Source organism: Neophocaena asiaeorientalis, unplaced genomic scaffold (genome assembly GCF_003031525.2).
Source record: "Neophocaena asiaeorientalis asiaeorientalis breed wild unplaced genomic scaffold, Neophocaena_asiaeorientalis_V1.1 scaffold91, whole genome shotgun sequence".
NCBI classification, from domain to species: Eukaryota; Metazoa; Chordata; class Mammalia; order Artiodactyla; family Phocoenidae; genus Neophocaena; species Neophocaena asiaeorientalis.
In genome coordinates this window covers 14587533-14607548 of record NW_020173198.1, presented here as the reverse complement: position 1 = coordinate 14607548, position 20016 = coordinate 14587533, and the positions used below count along the sequence as shown (strand labels likewise).

The 20016-nt window shown below is 49.3% G+C and overlaps 1 protein-coding gene across 3 annotated transcripts in view; it reads left to right on the top strand.

Moving 5' to 3' along the window:
• Positions 1 to 20016, top strand: part of CLEC16A (C-type lectin domain containing 16A) — a 208797-nt gene that overhangs the window by 25525 nt on the left and 163256 nt on the right. For all 3 annotated transcript variants that reach the window (XM_024744278.1, XM_024744276.1, XM_024744277.1), the window contains exons 4-9: positions 291 to 439; positions 3400 to 3505; positions 5463 to 5586; positions 8143 to 8317; positions 9755 to 9808; positions 13038 to 13151. In XM_024744278.1, the coding sequence (XP_024600046.1) occupies positions 291 to 439; positions 3400 to 3505; positions 5463 to 5586; positions 8143 to 8317; positions 9755 to 9808; positions 13038 to 13151 (722 nt within the window). The remainder of the gene's footprint in view (positions 1 to 290; positions 440 to 3399; positions 3506 to 5462; positions 5587 to 8142; positions 8318 to 9754; positions 9809 to 13037; positions 13152 to 20016) is intronic.

The following is a 20016-nucleotide window of genomic DNA, read 5'->3' as shown; positions in this document are numbered from 1 at the left end:
CTGAACTCTGCCAGCAACGAAAGAAAATGCTCAAGTGTTCTTTTCTGTGGTGTGGGAGGCAGGGTGACCCGACTTTTCTCTGGCATTGCTCTTGAACTTTCTAGTGACTACACCTGGTGGCTGATTTCTTTGCTGGTTAAAGGTTAAGCTGCTCCCTATTAGCTTGACTGGTTCAAGTACTGATACATTCTCATGGTCATCTGCGTGTTCCTGGACTTTCTCTGCTTGCCTTTCCTCCAGCATGAATTAACTAACCTGTTTTCTTTTGTGTTTTTTTTTCCTCCCTCTAGATTATTTGCTCTCTAATAACTATGTAAATTCTATCATTGTCCATAAGTTTGACTTTTCTGATGAGGAGATTATGGCATATTATATATCGTTCCTGAAAACGCTTTCGTTAAAACTCAACAACCACACGGTCCATTTCTTTTACAATGAGGTAAGTAATTGCAGAGGGGCACATTTGGGTGGAAAGCTAGCCAATCAGAGCAGCCCCTTTGGTCTGGGTGGCCTCTGTTTACAAAGCACTTATGCATTCACTGTTTCCTCATTTTCATAGCAACACTGTTTGACCTTGGCATGCTTTAAATTTTTTTTTTATTTAACAAGCTACCTTTTCCGTTTTTAATGTAAAATGCAATTTGCACTACCTGAGAGCATGATACTCTTGGTAGGGAGAAGTGCCCAGAAATTAACTTGGGGTCGTGTTCCTCTGTTGGCAAAACAGGAACTCCAGTCAGGCCCAGCTTTGCCACTTCCCTGCTGTGTGACCTTAGAGAAGTCCCAGTCCTCTGAACCTCAGTTTCCTCATCTGAGAAATGGGGATGTTAGTTTCTACCTCGGAGGGTTTTCCAGGGGTTGAATTAAATAAGCTGATGTCTTCAAAGCAACTAGTATGTACCTGGCTCCCTAAAACTGTACCCATTGCCATTCCTTATAAGCTAAAATCCCTGGTATTCCTTGAGAGAATCACTAACAATTTAAATAAATAAATAACTGTTGTTCTCACAATGAAGAGGAGCTTGAAGAATCAGGTCAATTTATCTCACATTCCAAAAGGTACAGATGCTGGCTGTCGTGGGGCTGGCTCATCCTGTGGCTCGACCACTTCATCAGTGACCCAAGCTTTTCCATCTTCCTACTCTGCTGACCATACAGTTGGCATCTGTCTTGAGGCTCAACCCCTCATGGTCTCAGAATGGCTGCGGGAGCTCCAAACATCACATACTTACATGCCACTGCCGAAAAGCCTGATGAGATCACATCCCTTCTTGTGCCCCCTTCTAACTTTCCAAAAAACTTCTTTCCCAGAAGCCTCCCAGCAGACTTCCTTTCCTGTCTTGCAGGTCAGAGTTCTGCCATATTTCTCTCACAGTGTGTCTGACGTTGGGGAGTGGGCTGGCAGGGCAGTTCTGCCTCAGTCTCTCCGAGGCTGCAGTCATCTGAAGGCTGGGTTAGGGTCGGGGGATCTGCTTCCAAGGTGGCTTGCTCACATTGCTGACCATTTGGTGCTGGCCATCGGCGGCAGGCCTTGGTTACACAGGCTCCTCCAGGGTCTGCTTGAGTGTCCTCACAGCACGGCAGCTGGCTTCCCGTAGAACAAATGATCCTAAGAGGCCAAGGCAAACTGTAATGCCTTCCAGGACTCGGCCTCGGAAGCCACATGCCGTCACTTCCACTGTATATCTTTAGGCCGCACAGGCCAGCCCTGACTTAGCGTGAGAGGACGCACAAGTTGTGACTTCAGGAGGAGAGGGTCATTGGGCCATCTTGGAGGCCACGTGCTGTCTGCATGGCAGGTGTCTTCTGATCGGTGGTCACACATGCTGCACAGCCTGTATTTGAAGTCAGACCATAGTCCCAAACATTTCCTCTGAGTTTGGGCAAAATTCATCTAGCTGTCTCCACGGGATGTGGCAACAGCAGCCTGCACCTTGACTTTCTTTGTCTAGATTTGTAGTGGCAAGAGCTGGCCTCAAAGGGGAGAAGTACTAGCTGCCAGTCACAAAGTGTGGGGCACTTTGGAAGATGGACATTGTGCGGCCCAGTGCCTGGCACACAGTTGGTGCTCACTAAACGTGTCCAGAGACCAGAGGCGTGCTGTTCGCGTTCTCCCAGAGGCTCTCCCGGGCGGAAGAAAACCCACCTGCAAAGTTCAGACCAGAGAGGGAGCCAGATTGTTCCCCCACTCGGGTGCAGCTGGGCTTCTGTGCACCTGGTGGGGAGGGCAGAATGTGGGGATTCTGGGGCCCGAGTGATGCTTCTGGAAGAATATCCTGCTGATCACCAGAGGATGCCACTCCTCATCGCGGTGCGTGGGCCTCTCACTATCGCGGCCTCTCTTGTTGCGGAGCACAGGCTCCAGACACGCAGGCTCAGTAATTGTGGCTCATGGGGCCAGCCGCTCCACGGCATGTGGGATCTTCCCAGACCAGGGCTCGAACCCATGTCCCCTGCATTGGCAGGCAGACTCTCAACCACTGTGCCACCAGGGAAGCCCTAGGAGGCTGATTTTTGAAGTGGACTTAGTTTCCTTTTCTGTGGATCAGTGCAGTAGCTACCACCTGTTACGTGCACATCTGCTTCTAGTGCTCAAAGTGGCGTTGCCTTCATTAGACAGGTGTCACCTCGCTGAAGGTCATGGGTTCCCTCTTCCCCGCCCCTCACTGCCCGGGGAGTGCCCTCCAGTCTGATCCGGAGCCATGTGGAAGACTGGCCAGAAGAGGGCAGCAGAGTGCGCCGCAGCGTGCTGTAGCCCGGATCCTGTGTGCCTGTTCCTTAGGTCTCCATCAGTGGAGTTCTTTGGTTCTGAACTGTTTGGATCTGTTCTGATGACCCCTTTTTAATGGCAGAAGATTCCCGAGACCCTCCTTTTCCATGATAATGTTTACACTTTTAGTGTTTCCAAATAGGGAAATATATATTATAGATTCTGAATGTAGTCAGACTTTGCATTTGCCTTTTATTAGTAGAAGCAGCATCTAATAATAACAACTAGCATTACTACCGAGTGCTCATTAGATATCAGGTGCCAGGATAATCACTGTACCTGAAATAGTCTCATTTAATCCCAGCAACCATAAAGTGGGAATTATTATCCTCATTTTATAGATGAAGAATCGGAGGCTTAGAAATATTACATCACACAGCTAAGAAGTGGTAGGAAAGATCATGAACCCAGGCTTGGCATTTCCTGGACCCGCTTCTGTTTCTTCCACGGTCTCACCTTCCCAACCCTCCCCAGATTCCCCATTGGGAATGAACCACTGGCTTAAGGTTCACGTGGGTACTTTTTTTTTGGTATTTTACTGAAGTCTCTGATAGGATTCAGAAAGCTGGGATAGGGGCCAGCCTGTCTTACGGGTCTGTAACTCATTTTCGGTACTTCTTGTGTTTTAGCACACTAATGACTTCGCCCTGTACACAGAAGCCATCAAATTTTTCAATCACCCCGAAAGTATGGTTCGAATTGCTGTAAGAACTATAACTTTAAACGTCTACAAAGGTAAGGTTCCTTATGAGCTCACGCCTCATCGGGTTTCTAACCTGACTGCTAGTGCTTGCTCTCCTGAGTCCATACAAACAATTCTCTGGTGGTAACAGAGCTCATTTATTGTAGCTGGGGCTGCCTGTCTCATGAAAGGTTGTCATCACTGAACATTTAGCTACCCCCTTACATAAATTTGTGTGCCACCACCTTCTGCATTTTAAAGCCCAACTCATTGCTGATACACAGAAGTCATGCATGTCCTAAGAGAGGCACATGTGGGACTCGGATCGGCCATGTGATAATTAGGTAAGGCAAAGCTGTCTTTGAAATGTGAGAGTTAAATTCTTGCCTTTGGCCTGTAAAATATACTTCAGTATAGCCAGGGGGTATGTTATCTTTAAATAATGTATGAGAGCATTTCTTGTCGCAAACAGCAGGGGGCAGTATTGCATTCTCAACCGGCTACAAAGCCCAACAACAAATTCCTCCTTTCTCCCAAGAAGTACTTAATGCCCAAATCATTGCCTCCAGGAGAAAGCCCTTCCGTGGCTCTCCGCCTGCACTAGCACAAAGGCTGGCTGGACACAAGTTTCCCGACCTGGAATTGCCCTCCAAGGCTACGGCCTCTCTGCCTAACACCGGGGTTATTTCCCGTGTAGTCACCACCCTAGAGCTGGGACCCCATTTTCTCAGGGACCAATGTTTTGACCTTCATGAGTTATGATGTTATTAATTGAGATGACTCCTAATTGGGAGGGGGCGGGAACTCCTCGGGGACTCACTCCAGCCTGGTTCTGGGGTTGCCTTAAATTGGAGAGCCTTTGAAGAGCCCAGAGGGGCCCATCCGGGGGTCGCAAACTGAGGACCTGAGGGCCAAATCCAGCTCTCAGACAGGTTTTCATTGGCTTAGATATTTTTTGAAAAAAATATATAGTTGTCAATATTTAAAACTTGGGAGAGCTTGGGTAACAGTCTGGATTTCTGACTTGAAAATGTAGATGTGGCTGTTTGGGCCTACAGTCCTGCAGGGCAGTGGTGAGCTGACGCGGACAAGCAGCTGCCCCCTTTGGGGTCAAGGCCTGTGCTGCCCCATTCACCCACTGGGCCGGCTGGCTTCGCTCACCAAGTTATTGTTGGCCAGCCTGTGGGCTTCTGAGTTTGCGACCTGGTCTGACCCCCAGTCTGGCCGCCTCCTGCTCTCTGCTCTCTCTGTTCTCTTCTAACCTGCGTCTTTCTGTCTAGACGCCTCCTGCCCTAGCTCTCTGCCCCTCTGAGCAGCTGTCTCACCCTCCCAGTTCCTAACCCTGTTAACTGTTGTCTGTTTTTTGCCTTTCCTTCAATGACGATTCCCGTGTTCCTTATTCCAGTGTCATGTAAGTTAATAACTTCTGGTTTTCTGCTTTCTTAACTTATCCTTACATGCAAATACAGGAAACTTGCTTGAGAATGGTGTAGTTTTCATTGTAGTCTAGCTAAATGCACTGCTGATAAGTAGGCTTCCTAAAGCACTATTTTTTTTCTTTTTTTTGTTTGCGGTACGCGGGCCTCTCACCGTTGCGGCCTCTCCTGCTGTGGAGCACAGGCTCCGGACGCGCAGGCCCAGCGGCCATGGCTCACGGGCCTAGCCGCTCCGCGGCATGTGGGATCTTCCCGGACCGGGGCACGAACCTGTGTCCCCTGCATCGGCAGGCGGACTCTCAACCACTGCACCACCAGGGAAGCCCCTAAAGCACTATTAATGTCTACCTTTGTTAATTGATTTTATTAATTATAAAAATAACGTAAGAACTACCTTGATGAGTATAGTTTTCTGCGTAAGGTAACCATTTTAAAGTATTTCCAGGAAAGACAGAAAAGGTTCAGATTATAGTAGAGGGCTTTTTATTGTGGTTTTGTTGTTGTTAATATCCCCCAAGTTGTATTTGGTAGCTTGACTTTTTTTTTCCCCCTCTTCTTTTGTGGATTTTCTCAGTGGATAACCAGGCCATGCTGCACTATATCAGAGACAAAACTGCTGTCCCTTACTTCTCCAATTTGGTCTGGTTCATCGGAAGCCATGTGATCGAACTTGACAACTGTGTGCAGACGGATGAGGAGTAAGTGATCCCCCAGGGTGCCTGTTAGGTAGACAGGGTGCTTAGGGGAGAATTCCGTTTTTGTAGAGAAAAAATAAACACTAGAACAAAATGTACCCACCTATGCGTTCGCGGAATATGGACTTCCATACTCTGAAAGGTTCTGCCCATCTTTCCACTTTTCATAACAGTAGGAAGTTGGAAACAACTCAGATACCTCCCAGAGGAGAATAGGGTAAGTGAATCCAGTACATGCATAGATGGGGTGCTAGGCAGCTGGTAAAAAGATGATCTGCCACTGGTAAATGGACAAACAAAATATGGTATTTGCATGCAGTGGAGTAGTATTTGGCGATAAAAAGGAATGAAGTGCTGACACATATACCACGGATGAACCTTGAAAGCATTACGCTCAGTGAAAGGACGCAAGGGACAACCTAATGTATCATTCCGCTTTTATGAAATGCCCAGAATAGGCAAATCCATAGAAACAGTAGATTAGTAGTTTCCTAGGGCTGGAGGACGGGTGTGTGGGGGAAATGAATATACTAAAACACATTAAATTGTGTACTTTGGGTGAAGTTTTTGGTATGTGAATTATATTTCAGTAAATCTGTTAAAAAAAAAAATTAAGTTGGTGATGAATAGAAGTTCCAGAACAGGATTTCTCAAACTCTGCACTGTTGATCTTTCGAACTAGGTAATTCTTTGTGTGGGGCTGTCCTATGCATTGTAGGGTGTTTAGCAGCATCCCTGGCCTCCACCCACTAGATGCCAGTAGCACCCCCTTTCCAATTGTGAAGACCAAAAATGTTTCCAGACACTGCCAGACGTCTCCCTTAAGGAAAAATTGTATCAGTTGAGAACCACTGCCCCAGGGTGACAGCTTCTCACAGATCGGGTAAGAGGCACACCTAAGTGGGGTCAGGATGATGAAGGGACTCAGGAAGGAGGTCTCCTGGGGGGCAGAGGGCTAGAGAGAGAGAAAATATTAGCTTCCATATTGGGAAAGAAGCAAGGCGAGGTGGATGGCAGATCTGATGGGGCATTTGGGAGGATAAGGACCCATATAGATATGGATAGTCATGGATATGAGGCATAATGAGGCACAACTCCAGAAAGAACAGAAAGTTATACGAGGAAGGAAGTGAACTCCTGGTCCTCCCTGGGGCTCTGCAGTGAATGATTATAATGTCAACACCAGTTGCTGATGACTGCTGGGGGGGACGGGTGGAGGGAACACAACAAAAGGAGGTCATTACGTAACATCTAAAATGGCTCAACCGCAAAATAGAGGTCCTTGTAGGTTTTATAGAAATACAGGAGGAACTATCCACAGAAACACCTAAAGGAGTTGAAAACCGCTTCCTCTGGAGAGTGGGCAGGGGTTGGGGAGGCGAGGCCAGGAGCTGCTGTGTTTTATTATCAGCTCATCAGTACTATTCGATTTTTAAATCCATCTGCATGTATTACTTAGATATTTTTTAAACTAAAGGTTTAAAAAGTGAAGTGCATTAATGATCCTGCTGGAGGAAAATGAACACAGTATCTTATTAAGTGCGGGGGAGGGGTTGCAAAACATTGTGTATAAATAAATGTTCTGGGTCTCATGGGAGGTAGATTCATGGGTGCTCATTATAGTATTAGGCTTTACAATGTGTATTTGCTATAAATATTTACTAAACATCTTATTAAAGCATAATAAGGAATAATTATCCAAAATTATGTAAAAGAAGCAAATTTTTTTTTAAAAGCATATGTGATTAGATGGATAGACATGTAACACCTGCCTTTTAGATGTGACTATAGGGACATGGAAATAACGTAATATTATCTGTTAGTGGTGGGACTAGGAGACTTTGATTTCTTTTTGCTTTTATTTTCTTCGTCTGTCTTCTACAATGACCATCTATTACTTGAATAATAATCATAATAAAAATAAAAGGTCTTATGGTAGCTAGAGTGCTCTTTGCAACCGATAACACTTTGGGGGAGGTGAAAGTGCCCCACTGGCTGTTTCAAGGCTTCGTCCTTGGCAGAGACCGATCCACTCTTCACTGGAAGCAGGCAGGGCCTCCTGGGGCTTGGGGTGGGGTGTCACGTCCTTGCGCTGTGCCCCCCATACAGACGGGGCCTGTGGGTCGGACGCAGCTGCTGAGGCTTGCTTCTCTCTTCAGAACTCCTCTGGAGCATTTTAATTATCGAGGATTTATAGTTCCATTGATGCTGCTTATCTTGGGAGCCAAGGGATCTTGCCACTTGAACTAGTGGCTGCTCTTGTTTGAAATGGCTTGCTAAGAGCTTCATTGGGTTTTGCTTTGTTTACCCCTTTTGTTTTGGTGGGGTGAGTTGTACTGAGGCCCCCAGAAAGTGGGGGGACCCCATGAGTCCCCTAAGATCGAATGAAGCAGACCTGTCCGTCCTCCCTTTCTGAAATCCACTGGTCGAGCCAGTCTCTCGGGACTGGCTCAGGTATTCGTTTGTGAATGAAGTGCCACCTGCGACCTCAGTCTCAGGCCATTGGTTCTAGGCTCTGAGCTTTGGCGTCCGGGCTGAGATGGGCGTTTCTCCCGGCAGGCATCGGAATCGGGGGAAGCTGAGTGACCTGGTGGCTGAGCATCTGGACCACCTGCACTATCTCAATGACATCCTGATCATTAACTGCGAGTTCCTCAACGACGTGCTCACGGACCACCTGCTCAACAGGCTCTTCCTGCCGCTCTACGTGTACTCGCTGGAGAACCAGGACAAGGTGGGCCGGGCTGAGGGTCGTCTGTAGGAGGGGAAGAGCAGTCACCCCAATAGGACGGGGCTTTGCAAGGGACCAAGCCTTTGAGCCTGAGGGAGATTCTTTTCAAAGCACGCTGGCTTCCCTTTCCTTTCCTCTTATTTCCTGAGAGGGGGTGGAAGGAGAGGGAGAGAGAGACAGAGTATATGTGTGTGTGTGTGGACTGTAAATGAATGAGAAAAGATTACTGACATCAGAAGGAAACAGGAAACCTCTACAGATTCAGGCTTTTGGTTTCTATGCATCCTTCTCTTGAGGTGTTCCCATCCCTGGTAACTTTTTCGGATAGTTGCCAGAGGTAATTGATTTGGAGAAGATCCAGCCAGCCACAACACTTGCACAGAATGGACAGGAGGGGATGGAGCGCACCTAGGAAAAGATCCCGGGGCAGTGATTGTCCACAGTTACGGCTCGAAGCCCTTGTGGGGATAGAGCCTGTTCAAGTGCACATCCTCGGATGCCCTCTCACTCCTCTCAGGGATGCTGGCTCAGTGGGTCTGGAGTGGACCGGGAACCTGCCCCGCAAGTGATTCTGAGCCTGGTGGCTCTTGGTGCCCCCGTGAGAAATGCCACTTCAAGGAGGGGAGACCTTCGGCCAGTACCTCTGAGAGTTAAGGGGCAGAGGGCTTGGCAGGAGGCGGGACAGAGCCAACTGGTTACTCTGCAGGGGCTTCGGCCTCTGCAGATGTGTCCCAAGGAGGTATAGCTTTCTTTTTGGAGATGGGACATGGTGCTTCTTGTTAAAAATAAGTGAATAAAAGAAAATTGCAACCCTAACGAGATCTGCCAGCTGCAGCTCTGGGAGGCAGAGAGAAAACATGGGAATTGGAGTTTTCAGACGTGGGTTTAAACTCTGCCTCTTCCCTTTCCTCATTCTGCGACATTGGATGAGGCAGTCAACCTGCCTGAGCAAAACGGGGGTCTTGAAGATCCTCACAGGGTTGGAAGGAGATGGAGCTTGTTGAAGCCCAGTACAAATGAGGGGCTTCTCGGAGACCAGAGTGCCCCAACTTCTCCCTGCCCCTCTCCTGAGAACAGGCCCCCTGGGGCCTCTCCTGCCAGACTTCGGGCTCTCGGTGCCCAAGCTGGGGGAAATTAACATTCTTGGTAATTTAAGGAGCTAGTTCTTCTCTCGGGTCCAGCCTCTAATCCGTGACTCATGGTGAAAGATTTCTCAGGTGGAAGAATAGCGGCCTTGCAAATGGTATCGGATAGGATTAGGTTGTGAGCTTATTTTGCAGGGTGGGCTTTGCCACCAGGAAAGAAGAATCTTAGGGTCTTGGAGGAAGTCGCGGTGCTGGGCGCTGCTCCTTCAGACAGATGGCTTCTGGCTTCATGGATTTTGTGCTGCTCACATGTGTAACCCAGGTTTCTCTGTCCCTTTCCCCCAACCTTCACCAGGGAGGAGAACGACCGAAAATCAGCCTGCCGGTTTCCCTCTACCTTCTGTCCCAGGTACGTCTGATCATTCACCTGTGTCCCCAGCACACTGGGGGTCCTTGGAGTGCTGCTGCCTTTCAGAAATTTCCCAGGCCACATTGCCCCATCTTCTCTCTCTGTGTCCCCCATCTTGAAGTAAAGTAACAACACTGAGTAGAGGTGCTATGTATCTTCTTCGTGGTAGTACTTGGAAATTTAAGGAGAAATAAATCAAACCTGACAAATATGTAGTTGGTTTCTACTATGGGGCCTGAGGTTTCCAAAACAAGCAAGGAGTATTCTAAATACCCTGGAAATGTGGGCTGGGTGGCCCCTGTTCTCAGCCATGTTGAAATAAGCCCCAAACTGCAGGACCCAGTGTGTGTACACACACAGCAACCGTGGCTTAACAAACTTCTACTAATGAGGCTGTTTTTAAAGGCTTTTGTCATGGTTCTAGTTCCCAGATTACCTTATGGAAAGTGTCTTGTAGCAGGCTTAGCACCCAGATTTGTGTCTTGAGCCAATTAGTTTGCCTCCCCCTCTTAAACAAGTGTGTTTCCTTCTCGTAATTATATAATATTTACAAGAAGGGAAAAACTCCATGGTGACCCAGTTACATAACTTTAAAAATATTTTTATTACAAGCAGTCCAGACTCTCGGGCCATCTCATTAGACTGTCAAGTAGCCAGACGTTTGACCAGAGCTCTGTTCCCACTTTTGCAGTGGCCCAGGTATTTATTTGCTTTGCTGAGAGCATGTCCTTCTCACTTGGTCCCTGGGCCGCTTTGAGTTTGAGGCGGCTCTGTCTCCTGTTGGCCTGAGAAGAGAGATGCAGACCCGGCCTCTTCTCAGTGGCCGGGCCAACCAGGATCCGCATGTGGCCAGCTCACGTTGCTCCCGGAGTCTCGTTCTGGGGGCTGTTTGCTCAGAACTGCACGCCGCCTCCTGAATGCCCCTCTGTGCGGTGGAGCTCCATGCAAGCCCCAGCCCCTCCTGGCAGCGATTTCCGCCGCCTCATTACAAATCCGCCAGCTCCTCCTGCTTGGGATTCTGGGAGTCTGGCAGGACCCGAGCAGGCCAGATGCTGAGCCACGGGAATCCCGTGGCAAGCGCCCCCAGGACCCTTCAGCTACTGGTGCACCCCGAGGAGCACGGGGGTCAGGACACACTTTTTCTCCGAGAACCCGTTTTCACCTGCTTTCCTCGTGAAGGACCAGCAGCTCAGGCACCTAATTACTTGTTTCAGTCTCTCACAAAAAGCATTGTCATTGGCGTTCCTCAGCCTGAGTAAAGGGCTCTCGCTCCCCTGCATTTCCATGGAGCTTTATCATCACGTTGCCCGAATGTGTGAAAACCTCGAATTGGGTATAAATCCTTAATTAAACTCTATGTCAGAACATCCTTACAAATTATTTTACAAACATCGCTACTAAACCAAGAAAATTCACATTAACGATGTTAATTTGGTGTGATGAGGATGCTGTCCAGCTGAAACTAAACCACCACTGGGGACGAGAGCATGACTCGGACAGGCTGGCCCAGCCTTTCGAGTCTGGCCCACACACGCTTCCACGTACCTTGCAGTGACCGGCCCTCCCCAGGCTTTTCTCCGTCCAGAGCCCAGGAGGGAACGAGCACCATGTGTGTCCACACCGGCCTAGCAGGTGCTCGCTGAATGTTTGTGGACTGAATTCCTTCGTCATCATCATAGGCACCCATGCTTGAATGCCTGCCACAGCCCTGGACATGGGCTAACCCATTTGGTCATATTGTCTATGGTAGCGTTTCTTTGGTGTTTTAGAAACAGGTGTGCTTTTTTTGTTGTTTTTAGGTAGGTATCACATTTGTCTATTCTGCCTGTACCTTTAATCTGAATTGTATTTATTTTTTTGAACGATGTATTCACCCTACTCAAACAGTACAAAATAACATGTAGGGAAAAATCTCCCTCTTACCTCTGTCCCCCACACATCCAGTCCCGCTCCTCAGAGGCAGCCAGTGTTTTAGTTTATGCCTTTCCTTTTTTTTTTACAATATTTTTTTAAATAATTTTTTTTTTAAGTTATAAAGTTCAAACAGGTGAAAACCAAGCTGCCTTTCTACTTTTGTTCAGTCTCCTGATTTCTCTCCCCAGAGACAGCTATAGTTACAGGGTCTTCCCGGGTCCTTCCAGAGACGGGGAGAACTCTGCCAGGGATTCTCAACTGGTGGCGATTTCGCCCCACCCTGGGGGACGTATGGCAGTGTCTGAAGATATTTCTGGTTGTCACGCCTGGGGGAAGGGCTGCAGCTGGCATCTAGTGGGTAGAGGCCAGAGATGCTGCCAAATATCCTCCAGTGCACAGGACAGCCCCCCACAGCAAAGATGTATCGCCTGACAGTAGTGCCGAGGATTCGAGACCCTGTTCCCTGTATATATAAGCAAATACAAATGGGCGCACACACCCTCTGATATACAGATGGTCGGTACATCCCACACTGCACTGTGGTACCGTGTTGCCTTTACATTTTAAAAGAAACCAGCAGGTGTGTCTGAGCCAGCTTTGCAAGGCGGTTTTGGTACCCTGATTACCCAAGCCATTCCTCTGAACGCTGGGCAGCAGGGTGGGGTGGCCGGGCCATCCCAGACAGCCCAGCACCTTCTGATGTTGCCTCCTGGCACAACTCGGTCTGTCTCTGGCTTGTGCGGCTTTTCCTCCCCATGGCTTCCACACCTCCCAGTGCTGCCCTGGAATTCTGGTGCGCTCAAACCCACCACAAGGGTCAGAGCTCATTCCAGGATGGGATCTCCGCATAGACATCCTCTGCCAAGTCCTTGATTGGAGCAGGGCTCGCCAGCCCCTTCTTCCATGTAACCCAAAGTGCTGGGCCGGTGCCTCCTAGTCTTATCCTAATTGGATTTGACACTGAAATGCCTGTGGAGAGGAAGGAGGGTGTGGGTTTGGCACTCCCTTCTCACATTGCTCCACTTCAGCCAGATTTGGCTGCAGCTGGCCTGAGGGACAGTCTCGCTTTAATGCACTTCCTTCTGCCGAAGAACAGCCAGCCAAATAGGTAACAGTCTGAAAGAAGGAGGGCCCAACCCTAGAAGGAGAAGAGTATAACTGGTTTCTCCCCAATGTGACCCATTCTTTGGGTTTTGCACCACCAGGATTGCTGCTGAGACTCATGTAGCCCAGCCTTGTTGTTTCAGATCAAGGAAGGAAGAGGTTGAAAGTCTGCACACTTTAATGTGCATCCCATTTTTTTCCCCCTCACCAGGTCTTCCTAATTATACATCACGCACCCCTGGTGAACTCATTAGCTGAAGTCATTCTGAACGGCGATCTGTCTGAGACGTACACTCAGCCTGAACAGGATGTTCCGAGAAGCTGTGTAAGTCATTAGTGGGGGACTGTTTTGAGACCCTGATAAAAAGCCATTGCTCATTTTGTTAATGTGTGTTTCTTTAAAACCAGAAACCAACATCCTGCTCATTACAGCACTGGTGAGGCATAAGCTGGTCTGGGATTCAGGGAACCTAATCAGCCTTGACACGCATACCCAGGAGAATCTGGGGTCGGGTACTAAGAGTGGATGTGACTGAGCCTGTGTTATTGAACGTGGAATCGTCCTGTTCTGGGGCCTCGGTTGTGTATCTGTGAGACACTGTTACTGGGTCCGAATGAGAGGATACTTTGTCCGAGGCACCAGCATCTACAGAGGATGGGCAGGGAGCATCTGTGAATGACACGGGCCCCATGAGAGGGTAGTAGGGAGCAGTGGGGACTGTGACAAATTGGAGGGTGTGTATGTCCTTTGTGAGCAGCTGTTGCTCACCCGAGCCTCCAGTTGGTTCTGCAGGAACGTGGATGCCGTATTGCCAGGTTTTCTCATGTTTCTAGAGACACTGGAAAGCTTCATTTTTAGGCAGATACTCCCAAGTTTTAAATGATCACCAACTGTGGCCTAAACAGCATGTTTGTGGTTTGTGCATGTTTGTGCTCTGCTAAAGGGAAACCCCGATCACCAGGGTGATGACTTCTCCCGAGGCTTTCCCTGCTTGGTCCTGTGTCTTGCCTGCCTTCCCTCCTCCCGTCCTGTTCACACACACACTGAGCTCCAGGCTACCTCAGTCCTGGCCCTGCTTGCTTTTTCCCCAGCGTGCTCTGTGCTTTCTTCCCTCCACACCTGTGCCCTTAACCCTACCCACTGCCTGGAAGGCCCTTGCTCCCGGTTCCTTCTCATTAAAGGTCTTACCTGCTCTGAGCAGGCGTCTTGTCTGTCGTTGGATCTGCTGCAGCGTGGGCGCCACATACACGTCTGAAATGAGAGGTGTTTACACGAAGGCCGTTTCATGAGAGCTCTGTCTCTGCAGCCCGGTTCTCAGTCGGCACGCAGGTGAAGGGGCTGGGCTTACCCTTGGGCAGTTGACTCTGTGGTCATATCTGAGCGAGTGGGTGGAGAGTGATCCTGGAGAGTGATCCCGGAGCGTGAAGGGCCAGCACTGCATGGAGTATAATTACAAGAGGCCCCTGCCCTTCTGGGTTTTCCCATGTACAGTGTCTTGGCCGGGCCACTGTGCTTTTTAAGGCTCATTAGAGCCTCTGAAAAGGTTTCCAGAAACCTTCTGTCCTCATTGGTGGTGGCGTTAGTTCAGCGGAATTGAATAGGGCCTTGTCATGGTTCTCGTCTGGCCTATCCCTTCTTTGCTGCATTCAAGAAGTATTTATTAAGCCCCTTCTTTGGCTCAGGCATCATGCTGTCTCTGGGGATATACAAAACCTAGATAGCCCCTGTCACGCTGGAGCTTTACAGTCCAGCAGGAGACACAGATTTTGATTAAGCTTACAAACAAGTGTACTATCTCAAGTCTTATATGTGCTCTAAAAGGAAGGAGTAGTGTTTGGTGAGAGGATTTAACCTGGAAGTGATGGGGTGACGAGTGATGAATAGGAAGGACTCCCCTAGTGGTCCATGTTGTGACAACACATGGGCTAGAGAATGTGGAGTTGGCTTAGTGTTGATGCAGCTGGAGATATTTGTTTGCAACTTTCCTAAACTCGCTTTTGCTGAATGAATGCAAGTAATGGAACGTTGAGTCAGAAGAATCAGCAGGGCCTCCAGGCAGGGCTGCTGAGGACCCCTCCAGCCAGTGGGTCACCCGGGCAAGTCGTTTTACTCCATTTAGAAAACAGCGAGTGTAGGTCCCACTCGGGAGGGCCGTGGTGAGGATGGGGAGAAGATAGATTTAAAGTGCCCATCAGGTGCTTGACAGGCTGCAGTCTGGCCCTCAGAGCTGCTTGGTTTGGTCTTCACAGTGTTTGAAAGGAAATTTTATGAATCGCCAACTTTAACATTTGGGAAGTTTCACATGAAAGTCCAGATTTCAGGATGGTCTTGAACAGTCAGAAGATCCGGTCCCGGTTGTGCATATGTTCCTGCAGGAAGCTTCTCAGAAGCCGCCCGCGTCAGATGAGGCATGTGTCTGCTGTCAGATTTGCCCAGTCTGCCCCCACCCAGCCTGCTGCTAACTCATACTACATTTATGTTAATAACAGACAGGAATGGAGTGGGTTCCTTTGGACTTTGTTTTGTCACATGATTTCCAGAGCCCAAGATAGCTGCTAATAGCTCATTGCAGAATGTCTATAAGACCCTCGCTGCCGAAGTTAGACTTGGTGTTCCAAGAGGTGGACCCAGAGATTGTTGGGGTGCTTGGGTTTGCAGGGTTTTTTCATTGCAATTCATTGACGTGCAGTTGCAGGAAATAATACAGAGAGATCCCTTACCCTTTCCCTAGTTTTCTCCCAGTGGCGACATCTTGCAAAACACTAGTACAGTGTCACAAGCAGGATATTGACATTGATACATGGAGGATTTGCAATTAGAGCAAAAGCAAATTGCAGGAAGTTACTGGGGACCTCTCAGCTTGGGATACCCGCTTTAGTTGAACCCTCTAATTGGCGGGATTGTCTAGGAGATTTGTTCTTTTTCCCAATGGCCTCCCCTTGGGATGAATTCCTGCCTCCGCTGTGATAGATGCATGGCGCTCGTGTGGTGGACACCTGAACTGAAAAGGAGATTCTTTTGAGTGTGGAAGGAATTGCCAGCCCAAGTGAAAGTGTCAGCCTTCTACTTCCGGTTATTGCCTTTCCCTGGGTGCCAAGTCGAAGTTTGTGTATTCTGATGACTGCAGTTGAAATTCGGGAAGAGTTTATCTCATCTAGGACTTGTTTGACAATAGTCCTGGTAAGATTTACCTTCCTTCCCTCTGAGCAAGAACTGTCTCCTATTGTTTCCTGCCTAACTCGGATGTGGTTTGATCATGCTTGTTTTAAGTTTCTTGGTCTTTTTTAACCTACTTTCTCCTTCCCGTAATTTGTAGATAAGTTACTGGTATTGCTTCATTTTACCAGCAGACATTTCACAAAACCAAACCAAAATTGAAGAGAGAGAAGCAGAGGGGAGAGTAGAGTTATTTGAAAAGTCTGTAATTTAGGGTTAAATTGAAAACACATCAGCATGGTTAGATAAATGTCTAATTGAAATTCATCTGTGCATTCAAATCATATGGTTCCTGCTAAGGGATAATTCTTGCTATAATTTTAATGCAGAGCAGATAGTGTTTCTTGTCGGGGGAAGCAGAGTAAGAGAACACTCATTCTGAAACCGCTAACATCTCATTATTTTTGCAAAATGAACATACAGATTAGATTATGGGATATGCATCATTACCTGTAGGTACTTTTTTGTTTTTGAAGGGACTTTTTTCATCCTGGGTTTCTGTGGAATCGCTTCCTTGGTTTTTGCATTCATTCATCCATTCCCTGAGTGGAGATGCACTGGTGCCCAGGCAAGACACGACCCCTGCCCTCACTGGGCTTCCCAGCCCCCCTAGAGGACAGGAGACGGTGTCTTAGAGACGTCTGCGTCGCCTGTGCTGTCCCGGGACTGGCCGGGGATGCTCGGGGGCTCACAGCAGGCACGAATGGCTCAGTGGGTGAACTGGCGGGGGGGTCACAAGGGCTCTTGTGATGTCCTTCGTGACTCTTAGAACCTGACCCTCACATGCCACCTTCTCTTTGCTCAGAGGCACGGTGGGGAGGGAGTGGCAGAGGGGTTGCTTTTGGTGCTGTTCCACATTCTGTCTGGGGCAGTGGACTCTGCAGCCAGGCCGCCTGGCTCCTCGTCTTACTAGGTGTGTCCCCGGGCAGGCTAGTCCACCTCTCCGGGCCTCAGCGTCTCACCTCTCCAGTTAGAATAACAACAGTGGGTTTTCGGAGAGGATTAAACGCAGCAGCGTGATGTGCTTATTCCGAGGTCTGGCAGACATCACGGCCTAAATAGCAGCTGTCAGCTTCAGAAAGGTCTTAGAGTGAAGTAAGTCAGAAAGAGAAAGACAAATACCGTATGCTAACACATATATACGGAATTTAAGAAAAAAAAATGTCATGAAGAGCCTAGGGGTAAGACAGGAATAAAGACACAGACCTACTAGAGAACGGTCTTGAGGCTATGGGGAGGGGGAAGGGTAAGCTGTGACAAAGCGAGAGAGAGGCATGGATATATATACACTACCAAATGTAAAATAGTTAGCTAGTGGGAAGCAGCCGCATGGCACAGGGAGATCAGTTCACACAGCACAGGGAGATCAGCTCAGTGCGCCAGGAGGGTGGGAGGGAGGGAGACGTGAGAGGGAAGAGATATGGGAACATATGTATATGTATAACTGATTCACTTTGTTATAAAGCAGAAACTAACACACCATTGTAAAGCAGTTCTACTCCAATAAAGATGTAAGAATAAAAAAAAAAAAAAGAAAAGAAAGGTCTTAGTTTCTGAGGCTTTGGAACAACCCTGCATCCCCTACTTGGGACCTCCCTTCTTGGGATGGTTAACACAGAGGCACACTTAGTGTGCCCCAAAAGGAGGAGTCCTGTGACCAGACACAAGGGCACAGAGGGTCAAGTGTAGCAGCCATGACAACAGCGGTGACGGCACCAGTTGTGAACGTTGCCGTGTAGTGCCAGCAGCTGAGCCTCTGTGTGCAGCTGGGCCTCCGCCTCAGCTGGCCCCAGATTCTACTCTGGAAAGTGCAAACTCTTAGCCAGCCAGCGTGCATTTACGTGGTTGGCCGGCTCTGAATTCAGAGTGGGGACAGAATTCTGGGGCAGAATAGGCTTGTTTGTCCCAAAATGAGAACATCTGCTGTCTCTCTATAGGCACCAGTTCAGCCAGTTGGGATGGTCTCCAGGTGATTCTTGGGGGATCCAGAAGGGTGAGCGCATGCTCAAAATGTTAGCCACCGGTTCTCCACGTGACACCTGTCCTTCCTGGGAGCTGGACCCTCTGTTGGCAGAAGATTCTGCTGGGGCGTGGTGTGTGGAGCTGGCAGCTAAGAAAGTAGCAGCCTGGCTTCTCTGGCCTGTGTGTTTGCAGAAGCAGAGAGTTCACCATTGGCTTGGGTCCCCGGGTTGCCAGTGCATGGCAGGCTTTCCAAACCAGGCTTGAATCAGACGGCAGCAGAGGCCCCCGAGAATTGAATGCATCGGGCAGAATAGCCCTCTGCGGCTGGGATTAGAGTTCCCCCATATCTTTCGGTGCCCCTGACCTTACCTGTGACCCCCAGGGTAACCAATGCTGTTTCCAGAGCACACATGTTCTTCTTCCTGAAAGTCGTACTCGGCTTCTGGGAGGGGGTTGATCGGGAACACCAAAGGGAAGAAGTAGACTTGTATAAATCAAGGGCCTTAGCTGGCACAGTTGCAAGCATTCCCACAAAGAACTAGAACTTGTGTGTATTCTCCCTTTTTGCAGGGCCGTTGTGGTCTAGCCCATCATCCCTCAATGGGGTTATAGCTCCCAGGCGCCCCCGCTGCCTGCAGAGCCCCGTGTGTGGCAGCGCTGGCTCGTAGGCCATGGGGGTTTGACAATCAGAGAGAATCCAGGGTGCAGCACATTCCACGTAGGAACCGTCGCCTCTCCTTCCTCCTGTGTGGAAGCGGGGGGCTGCACAGCTGATGGAAGCCCTGCGGCGTGGAGGCTCACAGAGGCATGGCCTGTAGCCAGGGCCATCGGTGACTGACCTGCAGGGTTGAGGGGCTGGTCCTGGTCCAGGGAACAGAGGAGGGCCAGGGATTCTCGGGATGGCTACAGCCTGGAGGAGCTGACAGGGCAAAACACAGTGGGTAATGCGGGGGTGGGCACGGAGAAGGTTCTGTGACTCAGGCCTGAGCTGGCTTTTCTGTCTGCCCAGCAGCATGACACAGAACGGACTGGGGCAGCCACCAGGCTGGAGACCGCTCAGAGGTGGCTCGGAGGGGCGAGGCAGTGTCACTGAATGGAGACCTCCCCTAGTCTGCATTGAGCCATTGGTGGCTTCTTCCAGGTCTCGCCTGAAATCAGGAAAATCAAGGGTGGGGACAGGAAAAGGAGGCACCCACCACTTCTGCTGTCTGTGCCCTGGGGCTTTGTGAGTTTTTATCAGTGGCCAGGCCCCTTTGGGCATTTGAGGTGTTTTTTTGTTTGTTTTTTTGTTTTTGCGTATGTGGGCCTCTCACTGTTGTGGCCTCTCCCGTTGCGGAGCACAGGCTCCGGATGCGCAGGCCCAGCGGCCATGGCTCAGGGGCCCAGCCGCTCCGCAGCATGTGGGATCCTCCCAGACCGGGGCACGAACCCGTGTCACCTGCATCGGCAGGCAGACTCTCAACCACCGCGCCACCAGGGAAGCCCGGCATTTGAGTTTTTAAACTAGACTTTGGGTTCCTTGAAGTTGGGACAGCATTATTTATTCATCTGTTTGATACATAATTACTAGGTGTGTACCAGGCAGTGTTCTAGGACTAGAGAGACACCATGAACAAAACAAAGACCCCCTGACTTCCGGGAGCTTCTCTCGTAGTGGGAAGAGAGACAGGAACCATAAAACTATTAATGAACAGCAGAGCATGTTCTGATGTGAGACGAGCTCTGGAAGAGCATCTATAGTGAAGCAGAGGAGGGAGGGGGGCTGTGCTAGGAGGCTTGGGAGGGGTGCACTTCTCCATAGGGTGGCCTCACGGGGAAAGTGACATTAGAGCGTAGATTTTAAGGAATTGAGGGAGCAAGTCATGTAGAAATCTGGGGGGAAGAGCATTTGGGCCAGAAAGAACAGCCAGTGCAAAGGCCCTGAGACGGGTGTGCCTGGTGTGTCAGGACCGGCAAAGAGCAGCGTGGTGAGGCAGAGTGTGGTGGGGGATGAGGGGTGGCGGGGGATGAG